Source organism: Strigops habroptila, chromosome 13 (assembly GCF_004027225.2).
Source record: "Strigops habroptila isolate Jane chromosome 13, bStrHab1.2.pri, whole genome shotgun sequence".
Lineage (NCBI taxonomy): Eukaryota > Metazoa > Chordata > Aves > Psittaciformes > Psittacidae > Strigops > Strigops habroptila.
The window spans coordinates 1,709,765-1,728,190 of record NC_044289.2 but is presented as its reverse complement, the minus strand read 5'-3'; the positions used below and the strand labels follow the sequence as shown (position 1 = coordinate 1,728,190).

The following is an 18,426-nucleotide window of genomic DNA, read 5'->3' as shown; positions in this document are numbered from 1 at the left end:
CTCCACCAGCACGCTCCCCAGGTGAGCGGTGGTGGCAGCAGCCCACGTGTCCCAGCATGGGTCTGCACCTTGGGTCCGTGCTGGCAAAGACCTACCAGGGTTGCAGCCCAGCTCTCTCAGCCTGGCTCCAGAGCAGAGCTGCTCCAGCCCTCGCAGCATCCCCGTGGCCTCCTCTGGACTCGCTCCAACAGCTCCATGTCCCTCTTGTGCTGGACCAGGACTGCAGGGGGGGTCTCCCCAGAGCACAGCAGAGGGGCAGAATCCCCTCCCTGACCTGCTGCTCACGCTCCTTTTGCTGCATGTGGTAAAAATCCTTTTGATGTGCACATGTGTAAAAATAAGAGAAATCTATTATGCCACAGCGTGGAGAATGAAGCAGCACCATCTCCCTCTCAGTATTTCAGTGGCTATTCAGGCCAGCACTAGGGAATAGGAGCGGCAGAGCCTGGAGGAGAACCGCAGCCCGCCTCCTCCTGCCAGCATCACCCCAGCCCTGGGCTGCTCCCACCAGCACTTGGGACCTGCTGAGTGCAACCCAGCACTCAGAACCCCCTGCGGTCCCAGGGGAACGGCCGAGCTGCACTAAGTGCTCCGCTGGACGGGGGCCAGGCTGCGGCCCCGCTCCTGCCCTGCGCTCTTCACCAAGCGCCTTCCACACACCAAGCTCAGCCCCATCCCCATGGGCGCCGGGGTTGCTGAGGACTGGGGGCCAACAGCCACCACCCGAGCTGGAATCTGGCTGCGCTGCAGAAGTGAAGGTGGCTCTTACCAAACGCTACGTTGTGCCTGTAACGAACACGAGAAGTGGAGTCCTGCACTTTATATCTCCTCTGCAGGAAGCAAATCAAGAACCCAAACCCATCCGAAACCTGTTCAGAGGGAAGAGCTGTGTGTGTCTCATTAGCGTAGGTTTTCAGAGTGACCATAGCTCAGCCTCAACATCACCAGCTTCCCTGAATCGACAAGGCTAAAGCAGACAGTGTAATGGTGAATTAAACGCCTCTGCACAGACGCAGCGATGAGGTTACCGCATCCTCCTCCCGGCCGTGCCATCAGCACTGCTGTGCATCAGCTATCACGTTTCTGAAGGACAATCCCATGCCATTAGCAGACGGCTCATACAGACAGGACAAGAAACCAGCTGAGGCCTCTCATTTGACCTTACTACCTTTGCAGAGGGCAGAAAGCTCGGCTGAGGCATCCATGGGGCCAACATCAACACTGAACCAGCAGTGCCCTGTGCCCCAGTGAATCCCCCATCCCCTATGAACTGAAAGTGGCCACGCTGCCCTGTCAGTGAGGCACCAAAATCCCTGTAAGAAGCTCTGTCACTCCCACTGCTGTCCCAGGGAGAGACACAGCCACCCTGGTGCTCAGGAGCCTCTTGGGTCCCACTGCAACATGCAGGTACCGGTCCCGCCTCAGGAGAAGATGCAGGTAAAGCTATTTCCCCCTCCAGACTCAGCTCAGCTGTGTCTCAGGTTGCTCCAGCAAGTTGCTTCATCTCACCTGCCACCAGCATCAGTAAGCAGCAAGTTTTGCTCTGAACCACTGCATTTTGCTAGGAAGCAACTGTTGTATTTAGCTCTACCCCAGAAGCAGTGACATCCATGCAGAAAACGCCTTGGGAGAGAAGGCGCTGGGAAACAAATAGCTCAGTGGGCTGGAGATGGGATGGCAGGAGCAACCAGCTAGCCGGGGTGGCTGGGAAAAGCCTGGGTCCCAAGTCAGATCCTGGCTCACCTCTCAAGGATCTCTGTCACTGAATGTGGAGCAGAAGGAGCTGGCAGAGGTGAAATGCTGCCCTGGGAGTGGCAGCGAGCAGCGGGGCACATCGGGACACAGCGGCTGCTCTGCGGGCACCAGCGCTTCCTGCCCGTGCCCCCGCTGCTGCTGCGCCCTGCGCCACGTGTGCTGCGGCTTCTGCGCTCCAGCTCCTCCCTCCTGTCCCCCCCGAATCCTTATCAGCTGCAGAGGAAGCTAGAGGAGATGCGCAGGGAGATTAGAGATGCTACAGTGCTGCTGCATCGCTCTGCAGGTCATAGAGTCACAGACTGGTTTGGGTTGGAAGGGACCTTAAAGCTCATCCAGTCCCAACTCCCTGCCACGGGCAGGAACACCTTCCACTAGAGCAGGTTGCTCCAAGCCCCTGTGTCCAACCTGGCCTTGAACACTGCCAGGGATGGGGCAGCCACTCATGGTTACTTAGAGGGTGGTGGAGAGAGTGGTTGAAGGAGAGGATGCGAGAAATCGCCCTTCCCTCCTCCATCCCATGCATCCACGCTACAGGCTGGAGCAGGGAGGCAAAGATCCTGCCCAGACATCACCCTGCTCCTACAGAGCACTGAGGACCTCTGCCCAGGCTGACCCAAACCTTGCTGCTCCACCAGCTTTAGCATCATGCAGGTGGCCTTCAAGAGCTCATGAACATCCTCCCAACACCAGAAGCAGAGGAGCTGTGGGCTGGGAGCTGCCTACCCCGTGTCATCAGCACATCTCTCCTGCTCACGCTCGGCTGCAAGAAAACGCGAGTGAAAACCCCAAAGCTGATCCCCGACATGAGCGAAGCAGGATGTGCTATCTCACAGCCCCTGCCACAGCCCCGCGCAGGCGGGGTGTCAGGGCTGGCAGCTCCCACTCTGCTGGTCTCAGTCCCCCCTGCCCTGAGCCACCTCCACCACCGTGCCCAGCACCACCGCAGCGCAGCTGAGAAGGTGGTGTTGGACCCATCTCTACCTTTGCTGGGGGGCACGGCCTTGGGCAAAGCACTCCAGCTCCTTCTCCGGCCCCCGGAGTTGTACCCCTGGAGCTGTGGGGATGGGGAGAGTGTGTCACTGAGTGAGTGCATAGCCTAGAGCACCCACTACAAATGCCACACCAGTATGTCATAGAATCCCAGACTGGTTTGTGTTGGAAGGGACCTTAAAGCTCACCCAGCTCCAACCCCCTGCCACGGGCAGGGACACCTTCCACTAGAGCAGGTTGCTCCAAGCCCCTGTGTCCAACCTGGCCTTGAACACTGCCAGGGATGGGGCAGCCACAGCTTCTCTGGGCACCCTGTGCCAGCGCCTCAGCACCCTCACAGGGAAGAGCTTCTTCCTTACATCTAACCTGAACTTCCCCTGTTTCAGTTTGAACCCATCACCCCTTGTCCTACCACTACAGTCCCTGATGAAGGTCCCTCTCCAGCATCCTTGTAGCTCCCTTCAGACACTGGAAGCTGCTCTGAGGTCTCCACGCAGCTCCTCTTCTCCAGGCTGAACAGCCCCAATGTTCTCAGCCTTCCACCCCAAAGCCAGACAAAAACCTGCAACAGCAAGCAAAGCAAAGGAGCAGAGGTGGGACACCGACCCCAAGACACGGTCACCTCCTAGCGTCAGCTAATGGCCACCAGCTGAGTAGCAGGGTCATTGCAGGGAGCACCTCCACGCACCCCAGAGGGACCTGCTCTCCACTCTGCATCCTGAGACTGCAGGATGCAAAAACCAAGTGTTGCCCCAGTCCCACTTCCAGACTCTCCTGCCCCAGCAGATGACCTTCTCCTGTATGGAATGCTATGCTCACACTGGCTCGCCCGGTCTCCCCAGGGTTTCTCCCATGGCACTGGAAAGGGAACATCCCATGCAAGCCGGCCACACGGCTCCCTTCGCAGCCCAATGGCCACTTCAGTCCAACTCCACTCAAGTGCACAAGGTAGGTGGGAAGAAACTTCTTGAGAGAAATATCTCTCCCTCACCTGACCCATAGCTCATCACTGGGGTGGCCAGCAGGGAACACTGTGGAAAGAGCAAGAGCAGGGTGAGCCTATTTGATTATCTCCCACCACCCAAACCTTTGCAGCTGGGGTCTCCCTTAGAGGTTATCGTATCTGACTGCAGCAGGGTGCAGGCACCCAAGCAACACGAATAGCCTGAACAGGATGAAAGCAGAGTCACAGTTCACGGTGCAGAGCTCACCCAGCCCAGTGCTGGGCCTGGTTCCTGCTGGCTGGACACCAGCAGCCCTGTCCCATCAGCACAGCCCTGCGAGGGCAGCTCAATGGCAAACACCAGTGAGGCCCCAGCAGTCCCCCTCCCGGGATGCTACAGGGCTCCCTCTTGTCCTCCATAGAAATTCCATCTGTGTGAAGCTGTGGGGTTTTGTACCAGGATTTCGGGATTCTACCAATCCCCAAGTTGGGCATCCAGGGCTGCTCGGCGAATCCACTCCCATGCTCAAGGCTAGCAGCCACAAGAGCACCTTCACCAGGACACAGGAGCATGTTTTCACCCCAAACACACGCGGAGTTTCTCCAGCTAGGGTAAAGCCCCGGATTTTGCTTGCAGACATGCTGCTCTGAAGAAGTCTGTGTCCCTTCCCCTGCTGAAATAAGGCTGGTGGCAGCCACCCTGCAGTCACCAGCCTGCTCATTTTGAGAGGCACAAGCTTCCACTGACTCAATTGGAAAGGGGAAGCTCAGCACCGGTGCCTCTGGACAGACAGTCTGTCTAGGGATGGCTCCGCAAGCCACCCCAAGGTGACCTTCTTCCTGCATGGCATCAAAGGCTCCATCCCTCTTAGCCCTGCCTGGGTGGATGTAGTGACCTTACAGCAATGAACCAGGAAGATGAGGAAGCTGAAGGTCTGCGAGCTCAGCTCCTGCAGCCCACCTCTCCCTCCCTCCTTCCCTCTGGGGTGGACACACAGCATTCGGGAGATCCAAGAGGAACCGCAGAGGGCAGTGATGAATCGAGGGACACCCGCACAGTGCTGCGTCTCGGCACGGAGCGGGATGAGACACTTGAGGAAGCTGCTCCACAGGGAGAACGTCTGTGCCACATCTCTGCATCCCTCTCCTTGAGTTTCCCTGATGTCCCCAGTCCTCCGCCTGTGTGAGGACCCCTACCCACTGCCAGCACTGCCCGGGAGCGGAAGGGACCAAGCAGACCAGCGTGGAACAAGCAGGAGAAAGGGCAGATATGGCAACGCAGCAGTTCCTGAGCGCACAGGCAAAGGCACAGCTCACAGCCTGACAGCGGGCGCTTGGCAGGGCCAGAAAGGAGGCTCTGGGATGTCCTGGCAGAGGTGGATCTGGGGACCTGGGTGCCCAACAGTAGCAGGAGCTCCTGGGAGCTCCTCGAGGGTTTTCACACTCAACAGAGGCACCTTCTTGACTCCTTCATGCCCGGGCAGTCGTGCCCCATCACAAAGCAAGCGCAGACAAGAGTGACCACACACTGTCCCCAGGACAGGGCACAAAGGTGAGGAGTGGCAAGTGAAGGACACAAAAGCAAATGGCAGTGCTGTTGAGATGCGGTGGCTCAGTTCTCATCCACGCCACCAGGCGATGCAGCCAAGCTCCCGTGACGGCAGTTTAGGAGCAGAGATCACTGCTTGGCCAGGACATTCACTGTGCAGCAGGGAGATGGCCCGTCCCCGTCCCTGCCAGGGCTTGAGCTCTTCAGTGTCACAGTGCAGTTGGGAAGAGAAGTACAGGATGAAGATCCCATCTGCTGCTGAGACACTCGGGTCACCACAACAGCCTGACCTCCTCCCCACCACACTAAACTCAAAAGCTGTTTTGAGCCAGCAAGAACTGAGTACTCCCGACAGCACAGATGTGATTTCCAGATGTGTGCCATTATCTGCAGAAGAGGCTCCAGAGGGCTGCACCGTCTCCACTGATAACACAGGGAAAGGCTGAGGCACCTCCTCCTGTCACCTCCTCCTGGGACTCTCCATGCGAGTCCCTTCCACCGTCGCACCATGAACCAGAGGACGAGGCCATCACCAAAGCGGCTGCTGGAGGAGTCAAACCTGCTCTGTCCCAGAGTGCTGAACAACGGAAACACTGAAGGGAAAAGGGAAACTCCTCTTCCCTTTTCACCAGTTTTGCTCTATCAGCACTAACCATGATGGGACCACTGGGGGTGCTGGCTTCACGTGCCATCACCAAGGCAAGAGTATGGTTGATAACCATGGCATCTTCTTACAGCACCATCCAACTGAGGGCACTGAGCAGACTCTGCCTAAGCCGCACACCACCCTAGCAGGAGGCATTATCTTCAGCTTACATGGGAGAAGCAGGAGCTCCTGGTGATGGTCTTCACACCAGGCTCCTCTACCCCTTGGGGTTGGTGTCTTCTTAATGACCTCACCTGGGCTTTATTTGGTGCCCAGAACCAGAGACCTGCTCCTGCTGCCGCACGCCAACCTGCTCCATGGCCCATGCCAAACCGTGTGCCAACGCTCCAAAGTTCCATGCTCCCATCTCCAGGCCTTTGCATAACATGCCCCAGAGCCTGAGCTGCTGGGGATCACAGGGACAATACTCCAACAGCAGCAAGTCCTTGAGAACAAACTGGCACAAGGCATTAAAAGACCAACCAATTCCTGCTGCTTTGCTGGGATGGAGAGGCCAAGTTGTGTCCAGCCAGCCTGGGGAGCCCAGCACTGCTCAGGGTCTGCTCTGACCCGAGGCAGCTTTTTGGTGCTCTGAAGCTCAGGAGGGCTGTGACCTGGCAAGGATGAGCAGGACAAGGATGCAGGCTCGAAGAGAGGGGGGTACCCGGAGTACCTGGCCAGAGGGACCAGGCTGGGATGAGAGATGCCTGCAGCACTGGCAGGGGTACCGGGACGAGGCTGCAGGCTCTCTGCTTCTGATCTGCTGCAGCCCAGGAGCTGTGCCCTTCGCTCGCACCGAGCAGGACCACGTCAGGCAGCGCCTGAATGCTCAGCAAACAGAGCAGCTCCCTCCCCGTGCCAGCTGGGAGGCAGATTCACAGGGCAGGGTGCCAGGGGGTGAAAGTCCTCTTGGACATCCCATGCTCCCGACACCGCAGCCACCCCATTCTCTGACCTGGCTCAGGGCTGGGGCTGCACGTGCGGGGACAGCCCCTGGCGAGGGCGCGAGGAGGGATGAAGGACATGCCAGCACACGCAGGAGGGGTGTCCTTCAGCCACATCAGCCGGCACTTCTGGAAGCAAGTAAACAGGAAAGAGCTTCTCAAGCAGCTGCTCTGCCCCACGGGGTACAGCTGCGACAGCCATCCCCAACGTCCCTGCTCAGCGACAGCCATTCCCAACGTCCCTGCTCAGCGACAGCCATTCCCAACCCCGGCCGCTCCGATCGATGCTCAAACGGAGCAGGATGGGGCCCTGCGCAGCACAAGCCCAGGAGGAGAGGCACAGAGTGAACTGGGGGAGCTCCAGCAGAGGTGCAGAGGAGGACAGCACCACGGTGGGGCAGCTCATGGTGTCAGGAGGCAGCAGAGCAGCCTCTCCTGCTCCCATCCCTGCACCACGATCCGGGATGGACCACAGCACACTGCCTGTGCATCCAGCTCCTGCCTGATGGGTTTGGAGATAGAGGGAAAAGGCAACCCCAGTCCCTGAGGACAATTCACTCTGCAGGTCGCTACCCCATGGGCCACACGTGGGAAGGAACATCCCTCATACACCCCATGCAGGTAAAGGCTGGGGTGGGCAGAGGGGCTGAGCGGCACACGCGAGGCAGCACGGCTCTGGTGTGATCACTCCATGTGTCAGGGAAGCAAAAAAAAAGGTCACATTCCAAGGAAAAGAAAATAAATATGTTTGTAATGAGCTGGGGAGAAAAATCATCCTGTAAGGCACAGTCCTGCCCCTGTGCCAAAGCCAGCTCAGCAAAGCAGCCCCTCAGGGCACCTTCACCAGGGCAACGTTAAAACACGAGGTGGGTTTGCCCACCTGCGGGCACTGCATGGGCAGCACGAGGGCTCCCCACAGCCCAAGCCTCAGAACCACCAGTGTCTGCAAACCCGGGGCAGGAGCTGCAGAGGAACACACAGGAGGGGTCTGTCCCAGCCCCTGGAGGCTTCCCACAGCTCTCCAGCCAGCCCGGCTCAGGACCCCCAGCTCCAAACCGAGCTCAAGAGCCACCAGACCACACAGGCAGCAGAGCTGACAAGCAGTTGGAGCAGAGCCGCTCGGAGCGTGGGCTGCCGGTATCGGAAAGCTCTGCTGACTGCCCCAGACGCAGAGCTGCGAGCTCCTGCTGGAGACACCAGCCCTCGGCCTTTTGGGGGCTCATGGTGCTCCACAATCATGTGTGCTCCCACCAGCAAGGTGTTTGATATGTGGTGGGCATGTGTCAAGAGGCAGTAAGGTGCCCAGAGAGCTGGGGCAGGAGGGCTGAGCTGCGGGCACAGCTGTGGGCAGGAGCACACAGCCCTGTCAGGCAGGGTGTTTGCAGCTCCAAGTGCTGGCACGTCTTTAGAAAGGCAGAAAATCCTCAGAAATCAGGATATTTCTAATTCGAATCAATGTCCAAAAGCCTTTTCCATGTAAAACAGCTCTTTGTGCCACATAAAAACCTTAAAGACTAACCCCATGTCGAAGGAAGGCTTCCTCCAGCACCGCAGAGTCCCTTGGGAATGGCCATTGTCACCGTGTCCCCTCCTGATGTGCCACCTCCGGCAGAGAAACCGCGCTCATCGGAAGGGATGAGCAGGGCTGGTGCCCGGCAGGATGCAGCCGCTGCGCAGAGGATGTGCTACAGACCAACCCCATCTCATAGGTGACAGCACAGGAGAGCCCCCAGCTCACACCAGGGGATGTGTTTGCTGGGGCAGCCACAGGTTCCTGTGAGCTGGCACACACTGTATCATTCTCTCCATACAGCTGCAGGTATCTGCTGAACACACAAACCTTTCTCCTTTCAGCCTTCTCTACAGAGGCATCCTTCTGAGAAAAACCATTTCATCTGTTCTTAGAATCAACCAGGTTGGAAAAGCCCTTTAAGCTCATCCAGTCCAACCGCTCCCCAGCACTGCCAAGGCCACCACTAACCCATGGCACTGAGGCCTCAGCTACACAGGCTGTGAACACTTGCAGGGATGGTGACTCCAGCCCTGCCCTGGGCAGCCTGTTCCAATGCCTGAGCACCCTTTGGGGAAGGAATTGTTCCTCAGCTCCATCTAAACCTCCCCTGGGGCAGCTTGAGGCCGTTTCCTCTTGTTCCATCCCTTGTTCCTTGGGAGCAGAGACCAGCCCCCTCCTGGCTCCATCCTCCTGTCAGGCAGTTGGAGAGAGCGATAAGGTCCCCCCTGAGCCTTCTCTTCTCCAGACTAAACCCCCCCAGGTCCCTCAGCCGTTCCTCATCACACTTGTGCTCCAGGCCCTGCACCAGCTCCGGTGCCCTTCTCTGGCCCCGCTCCAGCACCTCAATGTCTCTCTTGCAGTGAGGGGCCCAGAACTGACACAGGATTCGAGGTGCAGCCTCACCAGTGCCCAGCACAGGGGGACAATCCCTGCCCTGGCCCTGCTGCCACACTGGTGCTGAGCCAGGCCAGGATGTTGGTGGCTTCTTGGGCATGGGCACAAGCTGCTCACTTCAGCTCCATCAACCAGCACCCCCAAGCTCTGCAGCAGGTCCCAGCAGGGACCAGTGATGGGCATCGCTGACAGCCGGCACATCCTCAGGATGCTCGCAGGGCACACACTGATTAGATAACAGAGCAAACACTCTGCAATGAGAGCAGCACCCCCCGTGCAGGCAGGGCAGCTACAACAAAGAGTACGAGGAAGACCACAGGTTGGGCTGGGCGAGTGCTGGCTCAGCTGGGGATGGGGCACGTTAGCAGTCCTGTACACAACAACACTGCTTGGTGCTCCTCTGCAAAGCCAGATGTTCAGATCCAGAGATGCTCCTCTCACCACACATGGTGTCCAGCCACCATGGCTGCCTGCAGGCAGTGAGAGAGCCACGGCACATCACTTCCACCCTGACAAACCTGGAATGCTCAGGCCCTCGGCAGAGGTGAGACGTAACCAGTTCAATGCTACACAAAACCTCTCCAGCACGTTTTAATTAGCGGGCTTAAACCCATAAGCCAATACCTTCCACATGGCTGCCTGGTAAAGGAAGGAACGAGATGGATGGACACAGTGGAGCATGGGTCTCCCAGTCTTTGCTGCTCTCTGGGTTGCAGAGAGGCTGTTGAGATGCGAAGGGAGGAAGTAATCTGTGATGTGTCTTACTACTGCATGACTGTGGGTCTTGTAACGTGTTCCTCCTGAAGGATGCTACCAAGAAGAGAAAGGAGATGACAAAGGGGTGTAAAGGAAGGAGAAGAGGCTGTCGCAGTTTGGAGGTAAAAGCAGAGCAGAGCGCACTCGCCTTCCCCAGTTCAACACAAACACCCTATAAGCAGGAAGGGGACTGGTAACGACACAAAACCCCTTCCCTTGAGAAACTGCTCCAGCAGAGCTTCAGCAGGGGAAGCTTTAACCATCGTGATGGTCACGGCCAGGCCCTCACCCTCCCACTGCAGCAGTTCTGCAGCCCCCTGCCCGAGGCGCCTCAGGGGGAGCAGGAGGGATGCGCCGTGCAGGAGCTCCTGCATCCCAGAGGGCCCAACGCTGATGTTGGTTTAGCCTCGAAAGCCGTCCCCAGCTTGCTCACTTCTCTCCTTATTGAGATGGCCTCAAAGTAATCAAATTAAAACCAAAAGCAGGACTAACGGAGGGGGCAGGGGGGCAAGGGGAGTACAAGCCACCCTTCAGAGCCACTCGGTATCAACATCTTACAGTCCCTGCCTTTTCTTTCACACAACCAACAGCTTTCCTCCACCTCCACAGCCTGAGCTCTCTTCACTGAAAGCAAGAACGCAGCCAGGGCTCGGCCGAGGTGTTTTTTCCTCCCCTCTCTCTCTCTCCCCTATAAAACAAACATCTGCTCCAAATTTCCAGCTCGCTCTCGGAGCAAACTCTGGGGTTTCTGACATGTTTCAAGGCAAACGGCTCCATGAGACGCTGGCCCATACCCCCTGCACAGGGGCTCCGCATGCCTATGGTAAAAGAAGTAAAAATACATAACACGACACAGGAAGTTAAAGAATAAAAGGCCTAAAAGACTCAAGGGATCGGTGCTACTTTGCTGTGGGTGAGCAACAGAAAGAATAGAAAACTATTAGAGCTCTTCCCATGGTAAGAGCCAGGCCCTCTGCAGAGGGATTAGCAAGAAGCTATCACTGGCAACTGGAGGTGGCTGAAGCCCTTTGGATGAAAACACCACTAACTGGGGAAAAAAGTCATATTTTTGCACAAAGCAAGACTGCATTTTGCACAGTTTCGGTTCTGAAAAGGTGCAGTTGGAGGAGGTGAGGAGGTGACCACCTTCCAAAGCAAAAGGCTTCTTTGTCCCCTCTTCCCCGCTGGTTCTGAGCCACAGCCTCTGGAACGAGCTGAAGAGCTGAATGAAGAGCAGGAGATGGGTCTTCTCCAAGAGGAGAGGTTCTTCAGTGGGAGCCCACTGTGAGCCAGAGCTGCTCAGGGCAGGAGGACGGGGGGACACGCTGACAATGAACACATGAGGTCACTCTCGATGCACAAGGGCCAAAGCAAGGGGAGGAGGAGGGTGGGGGGGGCACACCAGCACAGGCTGCCCCCTCCTCTCACCCCCTCCCCTCCCAGGCAGGAGGAGCAGGGCTGGCAGCTGGATGGTGCCCAGCGAGGCTGCCTGCCTGCAGCGCAGCGTGCGTGGCGATGCCACCCACCCCATCAGGCACAAGGACTCCCCAGCCAGCCTCCCTCCAGCCAAACCTCACCACTGTCGAGATGCTAGTTAACACCAAGGGGTTCGTCCTCACGTGCCAAAAACTCCTGCCAGAGGCCAGCTCCAACCCTGCTCGCTTCAGGAAGTAACTTGCAATGGAAGATGTGCCATCACCTCGGAGCACAGCAGCGCGGAGCTGGCAGCCACACACCCGCTGCGTGCTGCACCAACAGCACACCGCTGCTGAGGCATCGCGGGCACCGAGGATGCGGGTTTGCATGGACCCTCCTCCTGGCCTGCTCCTCTCCACTGGTGGGGTGCCCTGATGCCTGCTCATGCTCTGCCCCCCTGTAAGCTCCAGGTCAGCAGCCACCAGAAAGCCAAGCACCACCAAAACACAGCTCTTCATGAAGGTGAAGGCAAACAATGGCCATTGCCCAGAGAGGTGGTGGATGCCCCATCCCTGGAGACACTCAAGGCCAGGCTGGATGTGGTTCTGAGCAACCTGGTCTAGTTGAAGATGTCCCTGCTCATTGCAGGGGACTGGAACTGGATGAGCTTTGAAGGTCCCTTCCAACCCAAACCGGTCTGGAATATTATGAACCACCCAGAGTTCAGACAAGATCACAAGTACTGCAGACAAGCGCCCGCAGACCCTATGGAGGCAGCAGCTCCTCCCAGCAGGGTCAGTAATGGAGCCAGGTCCCCCAGCACTGCCCCTGGGACAAACACACATCTCCACCTGCAAACCCACCAGGTGCCGAGAAAGGAGCACAGACCCTCCGTGCTGGGGTGTTCATGGAGAGAGACGCCTCCCTAAGACATGGCCATTTACACAGACGTGCCCCGAGTCCGAGACCTCCACATGCGATGTATCGCGGATACTCACCCTTTCCAAAGCGCCTAAAACCCCAGGCTCATTCCTACCTGGACAAATAGCTTGTGTCTGAAGCTCCTTGCTGGCCTCCATATCCCAAGATATATTATACCCCACCCCCAGCAGTGTTCAAGGCCAGGTTGGACACAGGGGCTTGGAGCAACCTGCTCTAGTGGAAGGTGTCCCTGCCCGTGGCAGGGGGTTGGAGCTGAATAATCTTAAGGTCCTTTCCAACCCAAACCAGGCTGAGATTCTAAGAAACACAAGAACATTCATTACTGACCACGAACACAGCAATCTTTGCCCTGTAGACCCCTAGACACTGCCTGGTGGAGGTGCCATTCCATGCAAGGGAACATCTCCCCTCCTGGCTCCTCTCCTCTGCTCATGCCCTCACCCATATTGCCAGTCAGGGCCTGACCGGTACCACCACCACAAGCAAACCCCACTCTTCCTGCCAGCCCCAGCCTCCTGCTCCCCACACCAGTGGGGCTTGTCTGCATGGGGAGACCTGCATCAGTCCCAGCTCATGCTTGGAACTACCCTGTGCTGAACCACCCTGCTCTACTCCAGGTCATTTCCCCCTGGTTCCCACCATGGCCACGTGAAGCCTGGTCTTGCAGGAGGATGTGAGCCAGGAGGGGGATACATCCACGTGAGGTGGAGCCGTCACACACCTGGGCTTTCCCAGGCATCCTTTTTCCGCCCAGAAAGCACATCCAGACTAAAATTGGGAAGTTGGCCAAGAACCTGGATCCTGCCGGCCATCGACCGTGTGGCTTTCCTTGCCTGCCTCTACACAGCCACCACCCGTGTGCACAAGCCAGCATTCCCACCTGGAGCTCCCATCCTGCTGCCCAGGAAGTGTTAAAGCAAAGCTCTACCCCTCAGCCCTGTGAAGGAAATGGGCAAGAGGACGGGTGCTGCTCAGGGTGCTGGGTGACACCAGAGGAGGGGACCGAGGACAGGGCGAGATGCTCGGGTGCAGAGAGGAGGCCATAGGAAAGCATCCAGCCCCATAAAGGTGCGGCTGAAGATGCAGCAGGTCTTCGGGCTCATGCCCTGTCTCCAGTATGACCCACCTCAGCTCTCAGGGGGTTCATGTGCTGTGGGAACACCACGTGTGGCAGGGGGAAGGTGCTGCGGCACCCAGACTCACGGCCCGACACCTCGCCTGCAGCACGGCATGGGAGCCCCGAGTCATTTCCACTGTGACATCTAAAGGAACACGAGGGAAACGGCTGCCCCGTGTTCCCCAGCTTCTGGTTTCACTTCACTAGAAACCTGTGGATCTTATTCTCGGTCCTGGGGACCTCTCTGCTGCTACAGATCTGCGGAGCACAATAAGTCCTCACAGCCACATTATCATCACTGTTACCACCACGGTCTGGTACAGAAGTTAAAGTTCTCTCATCTTCCCTGAAGTTACGGTCCCAGCTTCACAAGGACAGTGGCACATGCTCAGGTCTGCCCGCAGGAGCAGATGTCCATGTGGACATCAGTGGGGACCCCTGTCCCACCATGGGCCCACACGGTCTGCAGACACTGCCAGAAACCAGTGCCTGGCCAGCAGGACAAGAGGGTTCTCTGCCTCAATTTAAGAACATCTTAAACCCAGGGACCATGAGCACGGCACCTCCTGCCTCTCCCACCGCCTCAACACTCCCAGAGAGCGCTCAGGAAAGCCATGGGGGAGCTCCACATCCTGGTAATGCTAAAGGAGCCCAAGGCTCCAAGATCTGCCTTGGAGATGCTGCTGGGCAGAAGCTAGAGGACTCCAAGGGTCTTAAGGCAAACCAAAGCCCCAAACCAGAAGCACCAGCACTTTGTGGTCCTGCAATGGACCATCTTCTCCACCTCCTTTCCTCATCTGAGCAACACCAACACCACCCAACCTTTCCACCCTGGGCCAGCAGCACTTCCAGGGTAGGACAACAGCCCCGCCAGGGCCCCAGTCGCATCCCTCAGCGTGGGGAAGGACAGTGCCAAGGCCAACACCAGGACTCATGTCATGTCACCTTTGTGTGTCCCCTCTTCCTCACCTCCAGCATCGAGCAGGGCCCCCGTCCCTGCCGCACACGGCAGGTACTGACCTGGGGAGCCAGCGCGAGGTTCAGAGTCTCCTGGCCGGGGCCTCCCGCGCTCTCCCCCTTCCCACCCGTCTTCCTGGTTCTACACCCACATTTCTTACGCATCTTCTCCTCTCCCTGCCCCTGGTTCAGGTCCACGCGCAGGGCAGCCGGAGCCAGGAATGCTGCTGTGCTGCTCCCCATGGAGCCACCAGCCCCGGGCGCACACACGGAGGGGAGGAGGGAAGGACATCACCAGGTCTGAGTTTTCTGCTTTTCCTCCTTTCCGCTTCACCCCATCTGTTGCTCCAACCCCAAACGGGCTCGAACTGATCCCGCCTCCTTCTGAGGCTCCTGACGGTTCTCAGCCGAGGTGCCGCCCGGGAAAGGGCACCTCGCCGATCCCAGGGGAAGTCCGATGCCGAGAGGGATGCGGAAAGTTGGGAGGCGGCGCCGGCCATGGCGGTACCCGGCGGAGCATCCCCCCGCTGCCGGGTACCGAGCGGCGGGAGCCGGCCCCGGGCAGGGAAACCGGACACTTCCCCCGGGCACACACACCGGGGCTGGGATTTCTCCATCCATTTCCCCGCTCCCTCCCCGCAGCGAGCCCCGCACCGCTCCCGGGCCGGGGCCGCCCCGCACCCATCGCCCCGAGGGACCCGCAGCCCTTTTCCTGCCCTTCCTGCCGCCTTCCCCGGCCGCTCCCGCACTCACCGGCGCCCTCGATCTTGTCGGAGCCGCGGCTCCAGGTGACCTGCCGCGTCTCCAGCTTCACCTGGAAAGTTTTCCGCTCGGGTCGCTGCGACTTCTTGGAGTAGAAGAGGGTCATGACGGTGCCCACCTCCAGGCTGCGGCAGAGCTGCGCCGCCTCCGCCTCGCTCGGGGCCCCGGCGCCGCTGCCCGGCCCCGCCGCCATCGGCGCCGCGAACAAAGGGAACGGGAAAGGGAATGGGAATGGGGAGCGGGAGCGCCCGGAGCGGCGCCGGCTCCGCGCTCAGCACCGCCCGCCGCGCCCCACGGCCAGGGGGAGCGGGAGGAGGGGACGGGGGAGGAAGGAGGAGGAGGAGGAGGAGGAGCGAGGAAGGAGGAGGGCAGGGAAGCGCCGGGAAAGGGGCGGAGCGCGGCCCCAACGGGCGGGCGGGAGCGGGAGGAGCCGCCGGGGGGAGTCTGTGGGGCTGAGCGGGGGGTCCCAGTGCGGCATCAGCCGCGGCACGTCCGGGAGACCGGGCACCCCCCACTCCACAGCACCCCCACAGCACCGGGGTACCCCACAGCACACCTAGGCATCGGGGTTCCCCACCCCACAGCACACCCACAGCACCGGGGTACCCCACAGCACACCTAGGGCATCGGGGTACCCCCACCCCACAGCACACCCACAGCACCGGGGTACCCCACAGCACACCTAGGGCATCGGGGTACCCCCACCCCACAGCACACCCACAGCACCGGGGTACCCCACAGCACACCTAGGGCATCGGGGTTCCCCCACCCCACAGCACACCCACAGCACTGGGGTACCCCACAGCACACCTAGGGCACCGGGGTACCCCCACCCCACAGTACGCCCGAGGCACTGGGGTACCCCCTACCCCACACTCGTGGCACACAAAGGTCCCCAATGTGCCACCTCACACACCCCAGCACAGGACGCTGTGGGGCCCTGCCCCCCCGCAGCAGGTTGTGTGGGGTCCTGCATGTGCAGCGCACACAGACGAGGGGTCCGAAGCCTGTGATTTCCCATGTACATGTATGTGTGTGTCTGTGTACATGTACACACACGTGTGTGTGTCTATGGGAAGGCACTGCATGACCGAGCTGCCCTTATCTCACCCTCCAGCCCGCGGGCGGGTCGGGAAGGGGCGTCATTTGCTGCGTCACCGAGTGCACCCCACACACCACCGGCTCCCTCTGCCCCACTGCTCCAGGGACACGCGTGCACACATGTACACACATGTACATACACATGCACACACGTGTGCACACACACGAGGAGCCCTACGAGGCTGCTCAGGATCCTCCCCAATGGCGGGACATGGACACGACGAGGCTGAACACACGGGAGCTGCTGGTGCCCGTGTGGGTGGTGGCACAGGACCCTTGGCCCCGCTCCCGCCGCGGTGGCTCCTCGCTGTGCACCGGCCGCGCTCGGGACCGGCAGGAAGCAGCCGGCTCCCAATGGGCTTAAAATAGCCGAGCGCGATGGGCACACCCTTGTTTTTGAGGGCAAAACCTGTGGAGGGAGCGTGGCCACCAAAGTAGGTAACTCCCCGCTCCCAGCATTGCCTGATGGACGCACCCGTCACCCCCCGGCCCAGCCCCGCAGCGCTGGGGCCGGCACATGCACATGGGGTCTGCGGTGGAGGTTTCTTCTCTGAGTTTGACTCATCGCTTCTTGGCCTCGCATTAACGCTCCGTGTCTGCTGCTGCGCGCCAGGAGCTGCTTCTGCCTGCCCGGCCGGTGGCCCTTGCACCCTTCAGGCTGCAGCGATCGCCCCCGGCCCCGCCGGGCGCTGGAAACCTCCATCACTTTCCTGTTATCCCGCTCTGCCCTCCCCGGGCTTTGTTCCGCAGCGGGTCGGACGCATTCAGCTTCTGAAGACGTTCCCCGGGTGGTGCCCATCGCACGGCGGGGGGAGCGCTTGGGGAACGCTCCCCTCCGAGCGGCGCCAGCACCTTCCCCTGCGCAGCCCCGCAGCGAGGGGCGCCGAACCCTCCGTGTCCTGCCCCGGGCAGCAGCGAGCGGGGCCTCGGGCCGGGACAGCCCCGGCCTCGCTCCGCGGCTGAGCGCGGGGTCGCCGCAGCGCAGCCCCCCCGGCACCAGCGCGGGGAACGGCGGCTCTCCCCGGGGCCTGCGCCGGGAGGAGGTGCCCGATGCCCACCGCAGGACCCCGCAGTCCCAGGAGCGGGGCAGCGCTCGGGTGCTGTGGCCGGGGCTGCTCTGCGCTGCCCGCTGTGGGCGAACGGGAAACCAGCCCCGGCGCTGGGAAGAGCTTCCACTGGTCCTGCGCGGGGCTGGAGCTGGAAAACCCGCGGGGAACGCGGTGCCGGTGCCAGTGAGACAGACACGGAGCAGCACGGGGGGTTCTCTGCCGGCATCGAGAAGACCCGCAGACCCACAGACCCGTTGCGGATGCTGAGGAGTGGGGGAAAAGCTGCGTCCGCAGGCAGGAATGCCACCCCCAGCCTCCTGCCCCTTCCACGCATTGGAACATCCTTCGGGATTACGAAGGCACCGGATGGGGCACTCGCTGCAGGCCCAGGTTCCCTGTCCCTGCTCCCGATGGCATCCGGGGAGCGAACGCTTCTTTAATGCCCTGATTCACCTGGTTCCAATTTCCAGCCCTGGATTCTGCTCCAAGGGGGATGGGGCTGCATCCAGCGGGGTCTGCAGGCCCCCCCCCCCCCCCGGGCTCTCAGCCCTCCCTGGCCATGGGATCATAACGCACAAGATCCAGTTTCACCCTAAATTTCCCCCTCCGTGGTCCTGTCCCCGCTGCTGCAGCCCCCGTTGGTGCCAGACGCAGGAGCTGGCCCGGGGTGGCGGCGCTGGGGCAGGCGAGGACCAGGCGCTGCAGCGGTGGATGCGACCTGGGACGTGGCGCGTTGTGTGGCTGCTTCTCTGCGCACAGCGAGCCAACGGGATCTGGGAATTCTCCATTTACAGCGCGGGATGTGTGGTCTGACCCTGCTGTGCCACAGGCAAACATACAGCTCCCTTCCCGGGACAGAGCTCCTGGTGTTCAGAGGGAGCCAAGCGCACTGGGCGGCTCTCCAGTGCCAGAGAGATGGATAAATCCATCCATCAGCCCCACCTCCATGTCCCTGTGCAGGCTCCTGCCCTGCAGGAGGGATGGAGCTGGGGCTGCTCCGGCTCCAGCCGAGGGCTCCAGGCTCATGGAAGGCAGCAGAGGAACCAGGAAGGGCACATCCCGCTGCTCCTGCTCCCGCTGCACCAGGCCGGG

At 60.1% G+C, this 18,426-nt stretch overlaps 1 protein-coding gene and 1 long non-coding RNA gene across 6 annotated transcripts in view; both read right to left on the bottom strand.

The window, feature by feature from the left end:
- PLCG1 (phospholipase C gamma 1) overlaps nt 1–15,495 on the bottom strand; it is a 44,833-nt gene extending 29,338 nt beyond the window's left edge. For all 5 annotated transcript variants that reach the window (XM_030502782.1, XM_030502783.1, XM_030502784.1 and 2 more), the window contains exon 1: nt 15,176–15,495. In XM_030502782.1, coding sequence (XP_030358642.1) covers nt 15,176–15,377 — 202 coding nt within the window. In that variant the 5' untranslated portion in view covers nt 15,378–15,495. The remainder of the gene's footprint in view (nt 1–15,175) is intronic.
- Nucleotides 9,808–11,290, bottom strand: LOC115615090. Its single transcript, XR_003993944.1, has 2 exons — nt 11,137–11,290; nt 9,808–10,044 (listed from the first exon to the last, which is right to left on the bottom strand). It is a non-coding gene; the product is annotated as an uncharacterized LOC115615090 (long non-coding RNA).
- Nucleotides 15,496–18,426: the final 2,931 nt, after the last annotated feature.